At 38.6% G+C, this 22,769-nt stretch overlaps 1 protein-coding gene across 3 annotated transcripts in view; it reads right to left on the bottom strand.

Annotated features, from left to right (window-relative positions):
- Positions 1 to 719: 719 nt before the first annotated feature.
- MXRA7 (matrix remodeling associated 7) overlaps positions 720 to 22,769 on the bottom strand; it is a 73,706-nt gene continuing 51,656 nt past the window's right edge. The window contains exons 4-5 of one of the 3 annotated variants that reach the window (XM_063292917.1): positions 14,765 to 14,882; positions 720 to 5,021 (exon numbers count right to left, since the gene is read on the bottom strand). In XM_063292917.1, coding sequence (XP_063148987.1) covers positions 14,768 to 14,882 — 115 coding nt within the window. In that variant the 3' untranslated portion in view covers positions 720 to 5,021; positions 14,765 to 14,767. Of the gene's footprint in view, positions 5,022 to 7,847; positions 8,886 to 14,764; positions 14,883 to 17,093; positions 18,689 to 22,769 lie in introns of those variants that run through there. The other 2 variants (XM_063292916.1, XM_063292918.1) reach the window with 2 other exon arrangements.

The raw sequence follows: 22,769 nt of genomic DNA, 5'->3' as shown, positions 1-22,769 counted from the left end.
TTTAAACTTTATTCAAGATTCATTTCAGCTAGATACACCAAAACTATTTTTTCCAGTGCTTTAAACTGCTTACTTTTTGGCTTCTGGTGGAAATGTTGGACTGAATGGCTGTGCCTGCTGGTTCAGCAGGCAGAGCTGATAACGTGGTAACTTTTTTCAGGCTCAGGCAGGATTTTCTGAGGCCCAGAAATGTTCTCCGGATCAAGGAGAATACCTGGAACCATCCCCTCTGTCCTCTGGACGGCTGCTTGTAGCCAGAAGATTGCGAACAGCATTTCGCATTCAACTGGTAAGAGCCAGCTGGGAGGCAGGGATTTCATCACTTTCCAAGCCGCGCCGTAGCCTTAAAGGGACACTAAGACCAGCCACCCCATTTCTAAATTACCAATTTGTATTTTTTTTTAAGCATATGTACCCCAAGAGAGGCTTTCTACAGCGAGGAGAAGCTGGTTCTCTTGGTGCTTAATGTTATTTTTGGGATTACTTTTTTTTTTTTTTAATTCTTTTTAAGTTTTGGATTTCGTTTTCCTTCCAATGGAAATTCAAAGATTGAGATTAAACAACAGTCTTTCTGTTATTATTTTTGTCTTAAATTTGAAGATATTAGCATTTTCCTACATGTTGAATTGGCTAATTTGAACCTTCAGCTGTTTTCACTTTCCCTTGAGAACTGTCTATCTCACTCTCACTTTATGTAAATACACTCCAGAACTCTTCCATATCTTCAACTTTTGCTGGTTAAGCTCCTGGGAGCACCATAATCTACTGCGTGAGACATGGAGCATTTCAAACAGATTCTTTCTGATTTTCACCAGGATTTTAAACAGATTTCTTCCGACTTCTACTGAGCTTTTATGCAAGATAGCCAGGATATTGTGGAAAATATGAAATCTAACATGTGCCATCAGTTGGGTGTGTGGTAGATGAAATTGAGGAATTTAAGAGTGATAGAAACTTTTAAGACTGAGATTGGGATTTTTATGGAGATGCTGGATGAAGACTGGATAACGGAGTTGGAGAAATCTAAGGAAGAGAGTGATCTGCAAGCCATAAGTAAAATCGATCTCCTGGTGGAATGCCATGAAAAGAACCTGGAATCTTTGAGCGGAGCAGTTAAGCTGTCTGATTCAAGAGGAAAGCTTTGTGCATATTGTGGGGATGTTTACTGCTTTGGTTTATTTGAAGTGGGATTATGGGTTGAAGAATGTTCATTTGGCTTGCTTCAAGGATTTGACTGATATATGCCTTTAAAGATTCAGATTTACTGCTTTGAATTGGCTTTGTTTTTTGGGTTTATCAAGGTTGGGATTATTAAAACTGTTGTATTAGGGTTAAAGAATGTTTATCTGGTTTGCTTTAAGGATTTGATTGATGTTATTCCCTTTTAAAGATATGGAATTACTCTTTTGAATTGTTTTTGTGTTTTGGGTTTATTAAGATTGGATTAAAATTGTTGTATTATTAAGTATAATAGGAGACAATTTATGTGCTTTTTAATTTGATTCTTATTAGACAGAAATGCATAGAATAGTGGTAGGAAGGGAATAATTAAATAGGTTTTATCTTTTGGAGGGGAGAAAGAGGTTTGGGAGGTTTATATGAATTTTTATTTTAATATAAGGGGGAGGAGTAACTGTATTTAGTGATTTTTATTCTATGTTAAAGTGGAATTACTTATAAATAATGTGTTTTGGTTTAACACAGAGTAAGAGATCGTTTGTGGAAATTTTTGTATATCCTTGCTGTTAAAAGTCGGAAGCCACATCTTTCTGTAAATTTTAAAACAATTCTTTTGTGTTTTCATACTATAGTTTTTTTCTCTTTGTAATTTTTTGGGTTTTTTGTAGTTTTTATTCTTTTCTTCAAACCTAATACAATTTACTATAAACTGCTTACTTTTTATTCTGACACATACATAGTATGGTGCCATGCCACTTACTAATTCCCCAATGGACTTATTAGCAAACATAACTATCTTGGAAGTTGAAATAAACCTTATTATGGGTTCTATAATGGTCATGGTACTAATTGACATCTAGCTGGTTCAAACAGGTAGACCGACCAACAAATTGAGTGGAGTGTGGAGGTATTAGGGAACAATGACTGACTGCACTCTTCTGTCCCCAAAGCAGGCAGTTGGAACTTCAAACAGGCTGTTTCTGAGTTTTCTGGAAGTGGTCTGAATTTGAAACAAGCGTTCTGAGCCTGGAATGTGCCCTAGTAGTAGTCTGATGGAACCATCCATGTTGCAGTCAAAACCAAGAATGATCAGAATGGCCAGTTCTGAAGCTGAAACAAACTGTTCAGAAGCAGACTACTTCTGGAATGGTCCAAATAACTTGTTCCCAAATCAGAACAGCTCATTTTGAGACCTGAATGTTCTATGACAGAAGCTTTGCACATCTTAATTACAGGCTAAGTTGGGAAGTCAAAATGCATATTTACAGATTTTACAGAAATACTACAGATGTAATAGTATTTGGATGTTGCTAGCACCTCTGTTTACATTCTATACTCTTCCTCACCCACACATATATATTCCCTACAGATGACCATAATTAAACTCTTATAGTGATGTTGGCACAGTCTTAAAACTGTACAAGTGTTAGGAAACATTTGTCACAGTCAATTCACAGATGGATCAACTTACCTTTTAAGTTCTCTACAATACCAAAAAATAAATCAGTTGAATGCTCTGCAAAGTTAAGTAACAATAGTAATATTTACATCTACATTTCTCATATATCTATATAATAAATTTCCAGGTTACCAAACGTAAATCTGTTTCATTTACTTTGGATAACTCCATGACTGCCAAAGAATTATTTAGAACAGAGAGACCTCTGACTGCTAACACCAATTGTCCTACATACATACTGATAAATGGCACATGAAAGTTTCTTAACCATTCTGGAAGGCTTTTTTTTTTCAGTGTTTGACATCTGCAGGGGATCATCCTCAGTCTAAAGTAAATGCTAACAAATTGATGCATACATTCTTTGGTTATTATGTAATTTACAGTATGTTCCCAAATCCTCCCAGTGAAATGGTCATTTGTAAATTTATAATGAAATAATGGAGAAAAGAGGACATAAATAACCTGATTATTATTCTTACAAAAACTACAAACAAAAGGATGATGTTGACATGTGACAACATTTTTTACTAATTATGGAAACAACAGCTGTGTATTGAGAGCGAGCTTTGAATTCTATCAGATGAAATTTGGGAGATGGAGAAAAAAAGAGACAATGAAGTCCATTGTAAACTGCCTATCTATTGCTCTTTACATTATACCCTTACCAGCAACATTTCTTTTTTCTCTTTTCTGCTTTTTTTCCCCCAACTTAAGGAAGAATTATATGAAATTTGAAAGCTAAGTCACTATTAGTAGCATTTGCAGCTGCAGTTGCTGTAGCTATTTGTATTTTCTCTGATAGACCAACTAAGCCACTTTTTTTTTTTTACTGGTTATGGGTGTTATACAGAACCAGTCCTATCACAAGCTAGGCTTTTTTACCCCTATTATCCAGAAATACAGTTTAGGAACTTAAGAAAATTCCTTATATTAAGCATCTAGAAAACATAATCCATGCCCTTAAAGTTCTTAAACTTGTACGTTTCCAAAAATCAGCTGAAGTAAAAAAGCAAAACTGGTACAAGGCAATATGCTGCCAAATGCCATAATAAATTTCTACATTGTTGTTTGGGTGTCATGGCTATTGGTCCAAGTCACCTCTCTGACACAATGCTGCTGCTTTTGGACAGAACCTTACAAATTCCTAAATGTCTTGCTCTGAAATAGGTAGTAGTCTTCAGTGGCACTAGCCTCTTGGATTAAGCTATCTGTCCACTGAGGTTCAACAGGCATGTTAAATATACAGTATCTTGGAACACAGCTGTTTATACCCTTTCATGATGTCCAACCTCAGCCATTTATTTCAGATATTATTATTTAAGGAAAAAAAAACCCTATTCACTATGTTTCTACGTATCTCCTGATATAAATATCATAGAAACTGTGCTTCTTTAAAGACTGGGATAAAAAACAAGGCACAAGCAGATATAAGGTCCATTTCACAGGTTTGTGATGTTTTTCATTACAGCATCTTACGTTGTTATGATGTTATTTTACAGCATCCCTCCAAGGGAGTAAAATACCAGTTGCATTAACATGAGAGCACACATTTGAAGTCTTCGTGATAAAGACAGACCCTTTTTTTTTCCATTTAACAGAGGACTATCATCCCAAAACTTATTTATAGGAACGCATCTGTTAATCTATTATTTACAGGAACTCATTTGTTAATCTGTGACATATATATAAAGTTTTAAGCTATATTTTCTAAATGTAGTCAGCTCATGTCTCCTTTTTTCGCACCCAACCTTCCCGAAAATTATAGTTTTTAAAAAACTCTTTCCCAGCTACTCCAAAATCTGATACAATCTTAGGACTTTCTTCAGATCTGCTATGAAGATATCAGCTCCCTTATCAGATAGATCATTGACATCTGGCAAGAAGATGTCTGATTTATCAGAGGTAATCAAATTATGTGACAGAAAGTGCACACCAATTTCATTACAATAATCTACCATTATCTTGTTAACATGTTTTTGAGCTTTTTCCATATGTTCAGGTTTTTGATCTTTCTTCCAAATACGTCTTGGTAACAGTGAAGACCAAACTATAACAGTATCTGGGAATGCCCTTTTAAGAATGCCCAAATCATTTTTCATTGAGATAATGAGTGAAATATTATTTTGGGGTAACAGATCATCTTCACCAAGATGAATTATTACTACTGATGGAGGAGATCGGAGGTGATAAATTTCATGCACAAGAGGAATGAGCTGCTTCCACATCATGGTCTCTATCCCATGCCAATACACATCCGCCCGTGAAGTTGAGATGCCCAACTGCAATCCATGTGGGTGACTTTTGGCTCTTTTCTTTGAGGCCAAGATCACAGAATTCCCACATATCCATATTTCCTTTGGCGTAGGTTGCAGATTTCCAACACCTAAAAGCAAAATACCACATTAACTCATTTGGTTTGAGCTCTATATAAGTTTACTATTCCAACATCAGAACTTCCAGCAATAATGCCCCCCAAATTAAAATATTATAAAAACATTACTATGTTGGGCAACTTGTATCAACACTCTCAAGAAGTGCAAGATAGTTATATTTTCAAGAAGCCTATTAATATGCAGTTTCAGTTGCAGAATACTTTTAAGAAAACAGATTACACAAATGGAATGAACAGAAGGAAGAGGAGGATGAAAAGGAAATCAGCTCAACCATGAGGTTGAAGATAAACTGGCACACCAGCAAGGATTATGCTCTTAAAACATATATGCTGATTAACAGAAGCAGATGAAAGAATGATTTTTCTCTTATTTCTGAGCCCCCACCATTCCAAGACAAGCAAGAGCTTGGCTTACACAACCACTGACAATATTAATTTTTCACCTAGGAGCAGCAGTAATATGTAAGCAAGGAAAGTCATAAGAGCAGTGCTATTTGTAGATTTGTGATCTGTCATGGCGTTGGAACAGCCTTCCCTCTGAGATTTAGAAAACACAAACTCTTCTGGCCTTCCAGGTTATTAAGACCTGGCCTTTTCCCCAGGCATTAGACCCAGGACCCCAATATGTATGTGTTCTTGTAAAATTGTTGTACAGTGCTTCAGTTTTTCTTCTTTGAACTGGATTATTTTTAATTTTGATTATAGGGTTTTTATATTGTTTTTTGTACTGATTGCTTGCCGCCCAGAGTTATGTATTTAAGATGGGCTGCCATCATATACATTTTCTAAATATATCACTTGCCAGTCATTGTGAGACCATCATGCATGTAAATGTAGCAGCAGTTTAATTTGAACTAGAGACAGCATTACTGCTGTATTCATGGCATCTCTCTGGAGCTCAAGAATCAGAAATACACAGTTCTTTTCACCTGAGCTTGAATTGTGATTGTCCCACTGCTGTAGTAATCACACCGTATTTCCAATTCTGAATGGGAAAAAAAATTGTGAAAAGTAGGATGAAGGGGCAGGATTAAAGCTTGAGATTGATAGAAATATAGCCAGGGAATACCACTTTACTTTGAACATGTTTAAATTTTAGAACCAGATGAATTGCATCCTAGCAGGAAGTAGCTGATGATCTGGCTGAATTCTTGTGTATTATTCTTGCAAATTCCTGGAGAATTAGTAAAATGCCAGATATCAGAAAAAATGTCATCCCTTTTTTCAAAAATGGGGAAAGGAAGAATTAGTAAAGATCCAGTCTGGAATTAGTATCTGGGAAAATTCTGTAGCAAATCACAAAGTCTGATCTATAAGCATCTTGAAAACTGCACAAATTATCAGAAGTCAGCATGAGTCAAGAACAAATCTTGCCAGAGTAATCATACCTCATTTCTAATCAAGTTAACTTTCTTAATTGTAGGAATGTTGACGACATAATATATCTTGACTCTGGCAACACATTTGAAGTACCCCATGAAATGCTGATTCACAAACTAGTTGGGCTGAAAGGCATGATAATTAAGTGGGTATATAACTGGCTCATGCTCAAAGTGTGCTCACCAATGATTCCTTATCAAACTGAGAGGTATTGAGTGGGGTGCCATAAGGATCTGTCTAATCTTCAATACTTTTATTACTGACTTCAATAAGTAGAAAAAACATTAATCAGATATGCAGATCATAGAATTGACAGCTAATGCCCTAAAGGAGACATATCGAACTCAATATTGATGAGTTAGAGAAATGAGCTGAAAGTAACAATATGAAACTGAAAGGAACAAGGCCAAAGTTCTTCACTTAAGAAACCAAAGTCAAATGTAGAAGTATAGCCTGTTAATAGTACTTGCAAAAAGATCTTAGAATAGTAACTGATTGCAAATTGAATGTGAGCCAGCAATATGATGGATTGTAAGAAAGCAAATGCAATGTTAGACTGCATCAAATTTCCAAATCATGGAAAGTAATCATTCTATTCTATTCTGCTTTGGTAAACTCCACTGCTTTGCATCTCATTCTCAACACCACAATTGAAGAAGGATTTGGAGAGATTAAGGCAGGTTCAGAGATTAGGGCAGATTCAGAGAAGGATTACAAAGATTATCAGAGGACTAGAATGTAAACTCTATGAAGAGAGATTGAACGAGCTGAAAAAAGATGACCAAGGTCAGTCTGATAGTACTCTTCAACTAAAACTCATGAAAAGAGGCTACAGAGAGAGAGGTCAAGACCTATTATTTCTTGCTTCAGAGTACAGGATAATGGATTTAAGTTATAACGCAGGCTCTGATTGGATATTAGAAAAAAAAATCACGACAGTATCCTGAGAAGTGGTGTGCTCCTGTTCCTGGGATATGTTAAACCAAAGGCAAACAGCCATTTGTCTGAAATGCTTTAATTTGAATTTCTGCACTGAGCAGGAGGCTGGATTTGATGACCAAAATGCTCTTTTCTAATTCAATGATTCTAAGTCTCTGTATTTCATAATCTTGATAATTGAAATTAAAGCTGCAAATATGATGTGGGTATTACCATAATTAGTTACATATTACCTGGTCTTTTCAATAGCTATTGGGGTGAAATAAAGCCACAGTAATCAGTCATGTCATATTAGGCATCTACGGATTGAGAGATTTTCTATCCCGCTCATTTGTGCTCATTTTTCTGGCAGAAGTATAAAACCAACAGAAGTGTCACACATATAATGGCAAGGTATATATAAACATGAAGAGGTTTCTATTCAAGAGAAACGAAAACATTTCCAGGTTGGTTGGAAATGTGGCCTCAACATTCTGGTAGCTACCTTATTTAACTTACCCTCTGCTGATGACACAACAGTTATTACAGCTCTACGTTTCTCATTGACTATCTTCTTCCTTTTATCTAGTCCTGTCACCAGTGGGATAGGATTCAAGTCTTCCTGAGAAGCTACTCCATTGCTACCATCCAAGTTCAATGCTGGAACACTTTCGGCAGCTACCACGGCTGCTGGACCTAGTAAGCCACGTTTACCAGCTGCTACAATTGCCTCTAGGGCTTTTGAGAGAGAGGAGCTGGGGGGGATGCCCTTGGAATCAGGGGGCTTGGCATCTTTATTTCCTGTAGTCTTACAGAGAGCAAGGCTGTTGTCATTGTGCCTAATGGGTACCATTGCAGAAAACAGGGCTTCAGACTGTTTGGGATGATTTAACCATATGGCAGAAACAAAGGACTCTTCACCGAAGCTGTCTCCACGGTCCAAGAATCATCCTTAGAAAAAGACTTGCCCTTCTCAGGATCAGCACTTTGCTGACCTAGGCGGCCTGGGTGGATAATGCTCCAACTAGGAGCAGCTGGGGACTCTGCTGTGGAGTGATGCTAGTCAGAAGAGGCAGAGGACAGGGGCAGAATATAGGATCTTCCGGGCAGATGTGGTACCAACTCTAGGGCCGCAGGACGTCGAAAGGCCTGCCCTTGCCCCCATCTGCGCTCCGTCTCTGGAGGGAGTGGAGGAGCTTCCCTGGAGACAGGCCCTGCCTAGCATCAGCCGTTCCTAAGCCAGGAAGGGTCAGGGAGTGACTCCAAAGAGCCTCCTGAGAGCCGAGGTGTCTCCCCGACAACTTATTTGCGATAGGAACGTCTAACAGGCCCTTCCCAAAGGCCTGTTGCAAAGGCCATTCAAAAGCGGCGCCGCTCGATCGAGTCGTTCACGCCGCCGGGGGTGGGAAGAGTCAAGCACAGCGGCCCGTTACCCTGGAAACCACTTCCCAGTCACGTTCTCTCTTCTAATCCCGACCGAGGTTTAATCAAGAGTCACGGAACAAGAGCAGCAGGACAGAAACCGCGGAATTGAGCGGAAAATGGCTCCGCATGGCCGCCGTATTTTTTTTTTAAGTATTCGCCTGGAGGCCTCAGAAATACGCACGCGTATCTAGATTAACCGAGTTCTGAAAGATGCGTAAATCAAGAGGCGCACGGAGCTCTCACTTCCAGGTTCCTTGAAGCTCTTTGTCTCCTGGGAAGAATCGAGCACTGTAATAAAAAAACAGTGGACTAAGCCAGGCTTTTATTCAATTTCTATTACAAAGCAACGACTCCCGCTTAAATTATGTGAAAAAGTTACTTACTTACTACAGGAATGTTACAGCATAGGTATATAAGTTTGATGTTTATTCGTTTAGTCGCTTCCGACTCTTCGTGACTTCATGGACCAGCCCACGTCAGAGCTTCCTGTCGGTCATAAGTATATAAGTAGGTATTGAAAAAAGGTACCGTTGAGCGTTTGCCAAAAGTCACAAGCTCAACAGCAGCAAGCCCCATCTTCTCAGAAGGGCGTTATTATTGGTGGGGCGATTTTTAAATATTTCTAATATTAAAACAAATCCAAATACCCCAAATAAAACCCTAGATAGAAACGCCATAAACTCTTCATCTTTCTTGAATAGCTGATCATTCTTAGCTAGCTTATGGTTTGTGTTTTTCCACTGCTTAACCGCGGCTCTCGCTTCCGCTCGCGGGGAGGAAAACAGAGTGAACGACCTCTTAAGGCGAGAGTTGCAATGTCTGAGCTATTCTTGATTTTCTTAGATCTACATTCCCCTTTCTATGAACCCCGCAAACGTGCTCTGCGCGCGGGTTTCTATACAGTATGCAGATCAGGAGTGGGCACTTTTTTTGAGCGCTGCAAGTGGGCGCATGCGCAAAAGGAAAGATTGTTGCAAGGAGAGCGGGCTCCGTTTTCCATTACGCCGCAGTGCGGTGTCCTGCAGGAGTTTGGGCTGGTTGGGAATTCTGAGAGTTATAGTCCCAGGATACCGGCCTGGTTCACAAACGCACTAAACTATAGAGACTGTGTTTGTATGGCCATCTAATCCTTGATTAACTGACCTCAATCTAGTTTTCTATATTCCACAGCACATTGAATCATAAACTATTCACGCTGGAAGGGTTCACACAACACATTAGGACCAAAACGCAGGGTCCAGTCTATTGCTCAGGGCGTTGTGAGTATCATAAATCTGGGAGATTGCTCTGTCCTAATTACTATTTAAATGCACACTTGTCAACCAGCTGAGTAGAGTTCAGCTATGCTCCCGTCAGATAACAGGATAAAATGTAATTGACTAGTTTATGGCTCTGTGTTGGCGGACTTCAGCCCTGAATAGGTGCAGGCTTAAAGTCATTGCAATTTTGGCTTTCCCAACCCGCTTGGAGTTAATTGGGACCAGATGGGTAACACTAATGTTTATGTGTTTTGCCATCTCAAAGGCTAGTTCAGAAGTGAGAAAGTTGATTGAACTCTTGCCTTCAAAAGGATTCCTCAAGCTGGGAAAAAATATGTAAATAAATATTTAGCAAATTTGCACCACTGTAACTAAAAGTTGACAATAAATTCCACACTGGCTGTGTCACATAGCAATGAACTGCAAACCAACCAGCCTACATTTGGCCTAGTTTGTTGGGCAACCACAGCCTCTATGGTTAATTATTCAGAGTAAGTATGTTGTGTGAACACAACTAAAAAACAACCTCAGATAAATTTAAGGTGTTGGAAAACATGAACTGGATATTATTTAAATAGTGACCCCATAAAGCCTGAAGACACATCATTTTTATATTATTTCATTTTAATTTGCATGAGAATGAGTGAGTTCGTCATATAACACGCTTAGCCAAAATGCGATCTGTTTGGGTGTACTATGGCATGTGAACCTAGCACTGCAACTTGTAAATAATGCAAATTCAGTGAACAGAGGTATAATCAATAAACCATGGTTAAACAAATGTGTTAGCACAGTAGTGTCCCAGGGGTGTATCTATGTGGGGGGAAAAAAAAAGCAAAGTAGAAGGTGTGGTCTTGTGATGGAAGCCCCACTGAAGTTGACGCATGTAAAAAAGGCGTGGAGCTTGTATCACAACATTGTAAATCTTGCCCTTTTTGATCCTCCCCCTCGCCCCCAATGGACACCATTTTTTACCATAATGTATAAACTCACTTGCGGATAAGTCATCATTTTGTCTTTGTTCACTACCAACTTAAGGGGCTAATATTTAGAATATACTAAAAAAGGCATTAAAATATATAATTAATTCAAGGCCATTAAAAAAAATTAGCCACTTTGAAAATAACTATCACAGATAAAATGATTGGGCAGAGCAATGGTGGTAGTGGCTTTTTCTTTCTCATCTTTTCTCCTACAGTGTTTCCCCTTCTTTCTTTCCTTGTGTAGTCAGTGGCTCGGTTTGTGTGCTGTACTGATAAGGTGTACTCATGAGCCATTTATTCTTGAATGTGGCTATTATTGACAAGTGGAGCGAATGCCTTGTGGATGATAGAGAATTAAGTGGGGTAGCTTATACCCTAGAAGATGAAAATAAAATTCAAAACTATATTGATATAGTTGAGAAATGGGCTAAAAATAACATCATGAAATTTAGCAAATACAGAATTATGTACTTCACACACAGGAAGCAAATGCACAGGGTCAGAATGGGAAATATATGGCTTGGCAATACTACTTGTGAAAAAGATCCTGAACTAGTATTTGATTGCAAATAAAATAGGAATCAATACTGAGAAAGGGCTGCAAAAATGGAAAATGCAATTTTAGACATCAGCAGAATCATAGGTTCACTTTATTCTGTATTTGTTGGTACCCACCTCAATATAATGCCAGTTCTGAGCATCACATTTTAAGAAAAATTCAGACAAACTACAAATATTGCCCATAAAAGGGTAATGTGCATGATTAGGAAATAGAAAAATGTTAGGGAAATTTGAAGAGTTTAACAGGAGATGGAGTATTCCACTGAATGTGTCCAAGTAGAGGCCAGGTAGCCATCTGCTGTATTTTAATTTAGATTCTTGAACAGAGCAGACAGTTGGATTTGACGGCCAAAATGACTTCTTCTAACTCTGTAGTTCTTCGATTTCATAATATGGTTTGCATTATGTGAGTCCAACCATTGTGATTTTATAAGCCATGGTTTATGTCTTAGTCTGGTCTGTGAATCCAGTTGGTTCTGGCTTCATGTGATGTATAAACCCTGTCAATTTAGATGGCAGTTACAATGCAACTTTAGGGCTGGTGTAGTTTAGAGCCTATGGGGTTTGTATGTGGAACAAAACAATTCACAATCCTGTGGATAAATGCCCTTTTCTGGCAAGATCCATTTGCAAGGCTACTATCCCCAATGGTCTTCAGTTATCGTCTTTGAGAGTTGAGGAACCTCCTTTAAAATAATTTTTCTAGCTGCCTGGCGTATATAGTACTAGTACTTAGTAACTAGAGCCTCGTGTGGCTCAGAGTGGCAGGCGGCAGTATTGCAACTGAAACTCTCCCCATGACCTGAGTTCGATCCCAGCAAGCACCCAGCTTGCTGGGGAAGGTGACGACAGGGGAAGGCAATGGCAAACCACCCCGCTACAGTCTGCCAAGAAAACGTTGTGAAAGCGGTGTCCCCCCAAAAGGTCAGACATGACTTGGTGCTTGCACAGGGGACCTTTCACCTCACACTTAGTAACTACAGAGACGTGTCCTTAAATACGTCATGAGATATTGTGCTCATATGGTGCATCCTTGGTGCTATCAGGAAAGTAAGCCAAATGTTGTAAACAGAAAAAAAAAAAAAAGGCCCAAAATGCTGATTCACTCCAGAGAGGTGGATTTAGAGCAATCTCTGTTTCTGTGCAATTTTCAGTTTCACTTTTCTTACCTCAAATAGCATAAGCACAAATACCAAGCTTTCAGGTTGGACATACACATTTAATTTTGCCACCAGTCCTGAAATATGTGGAACAAGAATACTTTTATTTAAGAAAACAAGAGAAAAGTTTTCAGAAATCATTAAAATAACCCAACATTCTTTCAGCAATATACCTATTCACCATCATACTATAAACAGTTGGAGAAATACCCTGAGGAAAAAACCCAGCACCCTCTTTCTTCTCTGCCACCTGGGTGGTGAGGTTCAGGTCTGTTCTTCTCTTGTGTCAAGATACAGATCAAAGTCTCCCAAACTTTATTAACTGTCTGTACAGTCTTGGCCAGACACGCAAGAACTTGTTAAGTAAGGTTCCCAGATGAAAGTCCCTAAATACACATACAAGCAAGCTTATATAGTCAATTTCATGCAAGGCATTTCAAATGGTGCCAACCCACTGGCTAATCTACATCTGATCATTTACACATTTCTAAGCCAATAGAAAATCCCCCCCCCCAAAATTACCTTTGCACACGCCTGTCATAACAGTGCCATTTCCAGAGCAATCTTCCAGAGGGTTTGTCCCGTTATCTACAGCAGCTGTTTTGTGGTGCAGCCTGCAGTTCCACTGCACCCAAAAGGCACCCTTGCACCTGCATGACCATAGCAACTGTTTGCTTTTCTATTCTGGGCTGTTTCAGCTAACTTTGCATCCCAATAATGAAGTCGTTTTGGCCAGGGCTCCACCTCTTTATTAGGACTAAATTCCTCACAAATCCCCCAAATTCCTCTGGGTTCATCCATCTCTTACAAAAGGCAGTGTTTAAATATCTTTTTGAAAATAAAATAAAAATGAATTTGCTCTAGGCTTGTTAAAATATAGGTATTTGCTCTTCTACCTCAGCAGATGGCAGCACCAAGTCAACTTTGCTGACCTTGGAAGTTAAGTAGCATTTTTTTTTTTTTTGGTGGTGCCCTCAGTCAGTCTTGACTCCTGGCGACTGCCTGGACTACTCCCTGCAGTTTTCCTGGCAATTTTTTTGGAAGTGGTTTGCCCTGGCCTGCTTCCTAGGGCTGAGAGAGCGTGACTGACCCAAGATCACCCAGCTGGCTTGTGCCTAAGGCAGGACTAGAACTCACGGTGCCTTAACCACTACATCAAACTGGCTCTCAAGTAGGATTGGCCCTGGATTTTACTTTAATTGGTGATGGCTTGCCAAAAACGAGAAAGAGCCTGGTGAAACCTTTTCAGAATAACAGATTTTATTAAAGGACCTAAGCTTTTGTGAGCTACAGCCCACTTTAACAGAAGTCGGAATCAGTAGAGGGTCTTTGGCTAGGCTGCAAGGTTGAAAAAAACATCCCAGACTAAGGCAATGCCACTTCTGTAATGTTGCTAAGAACACTGCATGTATGCAGTAATCAGAAATCAAACTATCCACGTAGTTGCCATTCACAGGCCTTATCAAAATATTCCATCAAAAATGTATATAAAACTATGTAACTTCTAGAGTTTGACACTTTTTTATCTTAAGTATTTACAAAGTTAATCTAGAAAACCAATTTCTTTGGAAACAAAGCTGAGCAAAATGGCATACACTATTTACCTGCTCTCAACAGTGGTATTTCTGATATATTAGCTCCATTTATCAGACCGATTGGTTAGTTACACTTTCTCAACAAAATGCATTTTGAAAAAGTATGTTTCCATCATGATAGACATAAGTTCAAAGACAGCTTGTTAAATATTACCCACTGCCTATAACATACTACCTTCCTGTAGCAGTGAGTTATTATCAGTAACAGTGTAACCTCACTGTAAGGAATGACAACAGCATTTGGTATATCTTAGCTATTTGTGCTACAGACCTGCTTAAATATTGATTTGACACAACCAAATGACTTTCATTCTTTCTCAAAAAATCATTTTTAAAAAATACAGTAAAAAAACTAATATATTTTCTTAAGCCCAAACTTAAAATGATATAATATTCTAATTATGTTGAAAATTACAGCTCCTATGCCTTTAGTATACTGAAAGAAGAACTTACAGTCTACATGTCATAAAGCTTAAGTTGTTCTTTGATATCAGTTTCAGACATCTCTCCAAATGTGTCTGATTTTTCCTTTAGAAGGGTGAAGATGGCAGCCAGCTGCTCTCTCTGAACCCTGCCAAGAAGAGAACAACAAAAAAGAAAAAATGGAGATACCTTTGTCTGAGAAAGATTAGTGGAGTTTGACAAGATAGCTTGTAATATGGGATATTTCGTGTCTGAAATGTTAAAAATGCATGATGGTGAGATGTGTGAGTGAAACTCTTTTTTTACACAGATAATGAAAGACTGCACACATTTGGTCTGAAATGCTGGGAATCTTGGTTTTTAATCTCCCGTCAGGGTGCTTATTGATGGTCCCACATTCTTTTCAGACGTATTTTCACTCATGGCAAGCTACCCCTTGGATGGATTCCCTGATATCATGAATTCCAATGTATATTTTGGATTGTGAGAAGTCATGGAAGGCTCTAAGACTATTCACCTACAGATTAAATAATTGAAATGGGTGAAAAATCTCTACAAGTGGAGAAAAGAGGCTCAACATAGCACACATTGTGAGCAGGACCATTTTCAAGAACAAGCAACATCTAAGGAATCCAGCACGCTTTACAATAGGTCTAGTTCCCAAATGTACTTCTATTAGATCTCCACTTTTCTGATATCATTGATAAGGAGGTCTACCAATTAATCAGTTGCAATGAGGACACAATTAGAGGCAAATAAAGATGTGTGTACTGTCATTCAGTGAATGGGATCCACACAGAAAATGCGTTACTCAGAATCTGTCTGCACATGTGTCTGTGGGCTGGAATATGACATTAGATGGGTCTCAGCTCTGTGTATGTCTGGATTGGTTACCTTACCCACCCTCTTAAGAGACTGGAGCCCTCAATCCATCTACTTCTCACTGTTTTAAAATTAAATGTTTTTACCTGGAGCTTAGAAGGTATCTCCTTTAATTCCGCTTCCCTTATCTTAGGTTTAACAGGAGTATTCTCAGCTCCCTCCATTCTTCCAAAGGTTGCTTGCTTCTGAACTACCTGCTGAGTATTAGTGTGGTATAGTAGTCAGGTCTGCTGCTAATGCTGCTGTAATTTCCTGAATAGACTATGGCATCCTGGGCCCTTTTTTCACATCCACTAAAACTTGCAGTACTGTATGCCTAGATCTGTTTCTTATCTCACCTCTGCCATCATCTGCCAGAACTCCATGTAACTGAGAGGGCATTTTTACAGTTTTTAAAGTCCCCCTCTGCTCTTCGGGCTTTCGTTTAGGGGCCATTGCTCCCTTCCAAGCTCCCGTTCCTACTTCCATGCTGACCAATGCTGGTTCTTATATACCTCGCCTCAAAAAGCATAGGTGTCAAACTGCACTTGCTCCTAGGATTTTTTCTAAATGCCTACATGCCTTTAGCACCACACCTGTCAGTCCACCAAGGGGAAAAAACTATTAATTCAACAACATCATGCTTAGCCATATTGTGGCATGTTTGTTTTTAGCACAGTGTACAGTGTCAGTCCAGTTGCCCAGTTATGTGAAAAATGGTTAGCAAAGTTTACCTGTACAGTAGATGCCCTTAGTTAACTAGTAATACCCTTTCAGAATTACATCTATACAGTTGTTTAGCACCCTTGATCAAACTGTATGTTTCAATGAATCTCTAAGTGACAGAAGCTAACAGAACCTTTACATAGTACAAAATTAAACACATTTTCTCTGCAAATTTGAATGCATACTTACTATTTATGTGCAGCTGTTAAAAGATTAAAAATAAAATAATGGTGAATGTGGTGGTAAAATGTTTGGACACCCTTCCAATCAGTATTTGTAACACTTCCTTTGGAAGAAATAACCACTTCCAGTTGTTTCCCATAACCACCTAAGAGTCTTTCTATTCTTGCTTTTGGAACTTTTTCTCACTCTTCCTTGCAGAAAACTTCTAGCTCAGAAATATTCATAGGTCTCCTTGCAAGCCCTGCATGACTGAGACGCTTTTGGAACTTTTTTCTCAGTCTTCCTTGCAGAAAACTCTAGATCAGAAATATTCATAGGTCTCCTTGCACGCCCTGCATGATTGAGACTTCTTTATAGAATTCAGTAGTATTCAAGTCTGGGGACTGTGAAGGACATTCCAAAACCTTTATTATTCTTTCTTGTAAGAACTTAAGCTATGATACTGTTTTCTAAGGCAAATCAATCATGACTTTTTTAGTTCAAATTCAGATTTACATTCAAATCTAAATTCATTAGAGGCAAGAGGTGTATGTATACCATGCGCATTTACAAACACAATGACCAGCCATATAAACTATTTAAATGTTTATTGGACTGAAAAATGGCAATATACATTTTGAAACTGCTAGAAATTATAGTCCTTTGTACAAGATCTACCTTCACATTTAGAAAACAAACCAAAAAACCACTCAGACAGCAATTTTTATCATTATTGAGGAGATAGCTTTGCTCATTGCCACTAGTCATATTCCTTGTATAATATATGTATTGCTGTATACTGAAAGATTACATTGTATATAAGGCATTCTTTGCATAGTTAATGGTGTTTGGAACACTGAATCCATCAAACAATATGAATTGGAGGCAAAGTGGTTGCTAACAAATATCTCAAAGCAGAGTGTCCTTATATGAATGGGATTTGGTTGCAAACTGTACTATATTAGTGAAAATAGATATAGAAATGGAAGCTTACCTTTTAAAATTTAAATATAGTCAAAGCTTCCTGCTGTTTCTTAAATAAGCTGGGGGGGGGATTAGGCTAGAGGAAAACATTACTTAAACCTCTGTGTCCCAAAAAATGATTGACTAAATAATTTCAAGTATTTCCAAATAATTAAGATTTTGTTTTAAAAAATAACTGGGGATGGATTATGAAGCTTTCCCTCAAAACACAGGAGAGCAACATTTAAAAAAATCCAATCTATCAAACAGGAAGTGATTATCAGTAAAATATCAAAATTGATGCGATGACAGAACAGTAACATGACATAAAAGATGGATATATCTTTAATATTATTTAGGAAATGTAAAATTGGTAACCCAAGGGCCATTTTACAGCTCACATTTTCAGATTCCATTTTTGGGAACAGGCTTGAAGGGTTAAGAAACAAAAGCATTAGCTACTGAGCAATAATGAAGCTCTTTTAATCCTTGCAATTAAAGTTAGTCACAAACTGTTATACTAAGACTGCAATCCTATACTCATATTTTGGAGTACACCCCACTAAGTTCAATGGGACAAACTTCTGAATAGATGTATACAGGATTGTGCTATAAATCTTTCTTGTTTCTTAGGACTTCCTTCTATCCAAGATGAACGACTGTTTCTTTTTCAAGAGGCCAGAGCCTGTATCATACAGCCAACCTTCCAACTGTGGGTGGAAGGAACCTTCAAAAGGTTTTATATCTTAAAGCTCCATCTTCAAATTTATCTAGAAAGTTTTTGGTCCAGGACAGAGTGGTGAAAAGGGGTTAGCTAGCTTGTTCTACTATCTAGACAGGTCCATTGTAACTGACCACTTTTGCCCAGGTTATCTAAATAATCTTTGTTATGTTTGGGGAGGCTGCAGATATGGAGTACTGAACACAACAAAGTGTGCTTGTTTTTTTTCCCCCCCAAAGGTCTTACTTTTACATCCAAGAACAGAACCCTCACAGTGTAGTCTGTTACTTTCTCTAGCCATATAATTCTCCAGACCAGACACCCCAACTCTTTCCAGTCTTGATATTACAAGGATTGATTCTGAGGAACTCAGCTTCAGTCAAACAGAAAGTCTTATATTTTGAGGGATAATTTTTCAGTTGTGTTTGGGATTTTGCCTTTTTTTTTTTCTCAAGCCTTTAAAAATGCCAAAGGAAAAGCCTTAGGAAGAGTCTAGGGATAACTTCATATAGTCTTCAGTTCTGCAAAGAGAAACAAGAAGAAAATAAAGAGAATACATTTTAATTGTGTCACCTTGGGTAAGTTATATATTACTAATGCTTTAATTTTTTTTAATAAGAGGAGAAGAACTTAGTGCAGGGAAGGAGTTTTAAGGAAAGTTTCTAGATCTCTTGAGCACACACAAAACAACATCAGGGTGCCTCACATTTTAAGAAGTTACTTCATCATTTGCAGCAGGATAGTCTACACCCAAGAATATGAGTATCTACAGCACCTCTTGTTTTCCATCAGGAACATTTCACATTTCTCTCTAGCCCTATAAAGTGAAAACTGGCACGGATCTCTTGGATGTTTGAGGAAAGGAGAAATACAGAATTGTGTCCCATGCCAAGTACCACCTTCTTTAACAATCCCATGATCTGTTGCTCAGACTCATGAGCCAAGCCCTATAAAATGATTCCCAAGGATCACTCTTACTAAATCACCATGATTCACATGTGGTGCAGGCTTGGCTCAGATGTGGTGGTTAAATATAAACTGTTCTATTTGTCAGAAGCCGGTTTCTCTAAGCCCAGAACTGGAACTTGCAGTGAAGGGGACTGTCATAACTGCATAGCCATCAACAAGTTCCTTTCTGTATTGGTAGCAAACACGTTCCAAAAATGTATCCATTCTAGGAATACTATTTTCATTTTCAACAGTGTGTTTTTTGTAAGTCAAATGCTGGGTTCATAAATATTAAGAAAAGGTATGCTTGCTAAGAAACCACTTTTGAGATGATGTGGACATTTGTAAACCATTTATCATAGACTGCTGCTGAAAAGACTATTGACTGTCCTAATATCCACTTAAGTATCAGGCAGAGACTTTACAGCAGGACAGATGCATAAAAGGTAAATGTTGTACTTTTTAAGCTGAAAAAGTCTTACTGCTGCACAAACATGTTTTTCTCTTTAAATTGAGGACATAAATATGTATGAATTAATGACCATCTATAGTCATGCAGACCTTCTACAGTTAATAAGATTAAAACGTAAGATGGATACTCTGAAACTCCAAGGACACATGAAGTCCTCAAACCTCTCTTCTGCCCCCTGGAATTTTCTCTAGTTATAGTTGCTGAAAATCTGTAGCTCCTTAATGTTTTGAGGTAGGAAACATGGACATGAAAGTATAAACTGGTCCACATGGATGACAAACCAGCCCCCACCTCCTTGGTCTTTTCTTCCCAAGAAGTACTATTTGAAGAGACTATGGCCATGGTCTAACTACTAACTCTTATTTTAATAGACAATGGCTATTAAAAGATGGCCCATCCCAGGGTTCCAGCTATAAGCAAACAGGGATTAGCTCTGTAAAGAAGTGGCCAACAAGCTATTCTTTAATGTATTGATATGCCTGTCCTTGTGGTTTATTTTTAAGGGACAGATAGACTGCACTTTTTTCCAGTTACATTCTTCATGGTCCATTTTGTAAAGTTCCTTTGGGGCAAACAGGCTGAGTAACATTTGGAAGTCCTGTCTGGTTTCTGTTTGTTTTTTAGCTGCACAATTATACAGAGGGTGTCATCACAACATAATGGCTATGTTGAAGCTTTTCTATCTCCAACTATCACAGCTGAAATATTTCTTCCAAGCATGGATTACAGCATCAGTTGAGAACACAGGCAGCAAGGAGCTCTCTTGCTTTCATGTGTTAATGACACTACAGCAAGTCATCGATATGCCAGGTCGATACCCTAATTCTTTGGGGCAATGATACAGAAATTTTTGGAAGCTTGGGGCCATATTGTTTTAAAATTATGTTTTTCATAGACTACAAGCCTTGATGCAACAACAGTAGCAAAAGCAGCAAATTCTGGGCTGGGAGAGGGAAGATTTTATTGGATGTGTTAAGCTTATTTCAGATTTAATTCCCCCCCCCCCCGGTTCACTGTTAGTTTGCTGCTGAATTTCAACAGTGTGATCTGAAAACCTCCAGGGGCTGGAAAAAAATGGTTAGGGGATCGTGCATAGCGTGTAGTTTACCCACCCCATCTACCATCACTCCAAAATGTTTAATTTTGCTAATACACTAACAGTTCAAACTGCAGTCCATTTAAACCAACGGCTTTATAATTTACCTAAGAAACCTAAGACTTGCCTAGAGTAATTCTTTGCTCTAGAATTGCTTAATCTGATGGAATATTATCTAACTCTTATCATCTCTTTTGTGGGGACATACTTGCAAAATACCGGGTCAAAGCTGAGAGCTGACTTTCAGACAAAGAGCTTCTGGGTTATAAGTGGAAAGTGAATCCATCCAAACTCCCCTCAAAATTCCATGAATGAGGCAAGATAATAAAACTCTCATTCGTACAGTCCCATGATGGGTGCTAATTTTCATATGTTCTGGTAGTTTCCTGGTTTTGACCCACCTCTTCTTGCTTGGTGACAAAGAAGAACTGTACCCGCAACATCTAGTAAGTTTGCAGACAGAAAATGGCTGACTGTCGCAGGATCAGAAATACAAAGTATACAAGAATATACTGGGAAGGCTGCAGATAGGCCACAAAGAAATAGCAAGACTACGGAGAACTAGAAGCAGAGCAGAAATGGAAACGAATCACAAGCTCAAAGCAGCTTTCCCTTCCCCTCTGTCTTCTCTTGGGCCGCATACTGCGGTTGTGAAGAAAAAAAAGACTTCAGTTCATTGGTTGAAGGACTCTACAATTCCTGTGGAGACCCATGGAGACGGCCTTGAGGGGAATATTCAGAAGCCATCTCCCACACACACACAACAGGGCAGAAGCATTCCTTAAGATGTGGGAAGGCAGGTAGTATTTGGAAGAGATTCAGGCTGGCTCCTCTCAGAGTCACTGGGATATAAGTGGCAGGGGAGGAAAAACAAAATCAGACTTGCAAGTGTCTGTTAATATAGCTTATCTCAATAAAGCTGACTTCTAGTCTTCTTTTGGAGTCATTTCCTGATCTAGACAACCCCAAAAGGCTGAAATTCTCCCTGGTGTTACTGATTTCTTAATATAAATGAAGTTCTACATACATGAAAAAAATCCAAGATCAGTTCTATGCCAGACACATTTAGGAAACGTGTGACAAAAGAGAACCAGGTAGAGGCATATAAACAAACCATCAAATTTTTATATGTTAAAATACAAAATTGGATTGTATGGCTTTTAAGAAAACAAACCACTGCTTTTGAAAGTAATAGCAATTTTAAAAGCATAGAGCAGTCAGCTGCTTTGCTGTCCCAAACATCTTTTTGATTTGCCACTTCTCTTTCTGTACACTGCTGCTGGATTTTTCACAGGGCGTTTAGGTGCTAAAAACGAGATAACTGCTGCTGGAAGAAATGTCTTGTTGCCAGAAAATATTGGGTGGGGCCATTTTTTGATGTTTGGGAGATTACCATTGATCTGCTTTTTGTGTCGCACTTTTTTAGTAAATAAAAATATTTTAAGAGTTGTTGATAACTGAAGCAGAAGTAGGAATGTGCATTGGGTTATTTTCACACGTAATCGTATCTGCAGCAATATCCAGCTCTTTCCACCAGTTGGATGATGTCATTGCTAAAGTTACACAAAATCACAATCCAGATGAGATAACTTATTGAAGGCTTAATGAATCTATGCCTTCCAGAGGTGTTGGGGGAATGCATGGGATTTCACTATGGCTGGAAGGCAACAAGAGAAAGCTGATTTATGAAATGTGGTCTGATCTGGAAGTCTTCCATAGGTTAACAACTTGAACAGCATTAAACCGCCCAGAGTCCCTCTTCTGGGGGAGATGGGTGGTGGCAAAATTTGAAAACAAACAAACAAACAAACAAAACCTAGGTTGAAGATTAACATTCCCTATCCTCATACCCTGTAGAGGGACAAGGGCAACAACTGAAATCTGACAACAATGCCTGTTGTCCCCAACCTGGTTTGACTGGGAATTAATAGTAATTATAGTCCAAGCTATCCAGAAGCCTCAGCCTGGGGAAAGCAAGTGTAAAGAAACTCCTGGCAGTTCTACTGAGCGCACTAACTCCCCCAAAGGGTCCGTAGACTCTTCTTGCCCAATCTCAGGGGCTCTATCATGCTGCAGAAGATGAAAT

This window comes from Candoia aspera, chromosome 2 (genome assembly GCF_035149785.1).
Source record: "Candoia aspera isolate rCanAsp1 chromosome 2, rCanAsp1.hap2, whole genome shotgun sequence".
In the NCBI taxonomy this organism is placed as follows: Eukaryota; Metazoa; Chordata; class Lepidosauria; order Squamata; family Boidae; genus Candoia; species Candoia aspera.
This window is presented reverse-complemented; position numbering and strand designations above follow the sequence as displayed.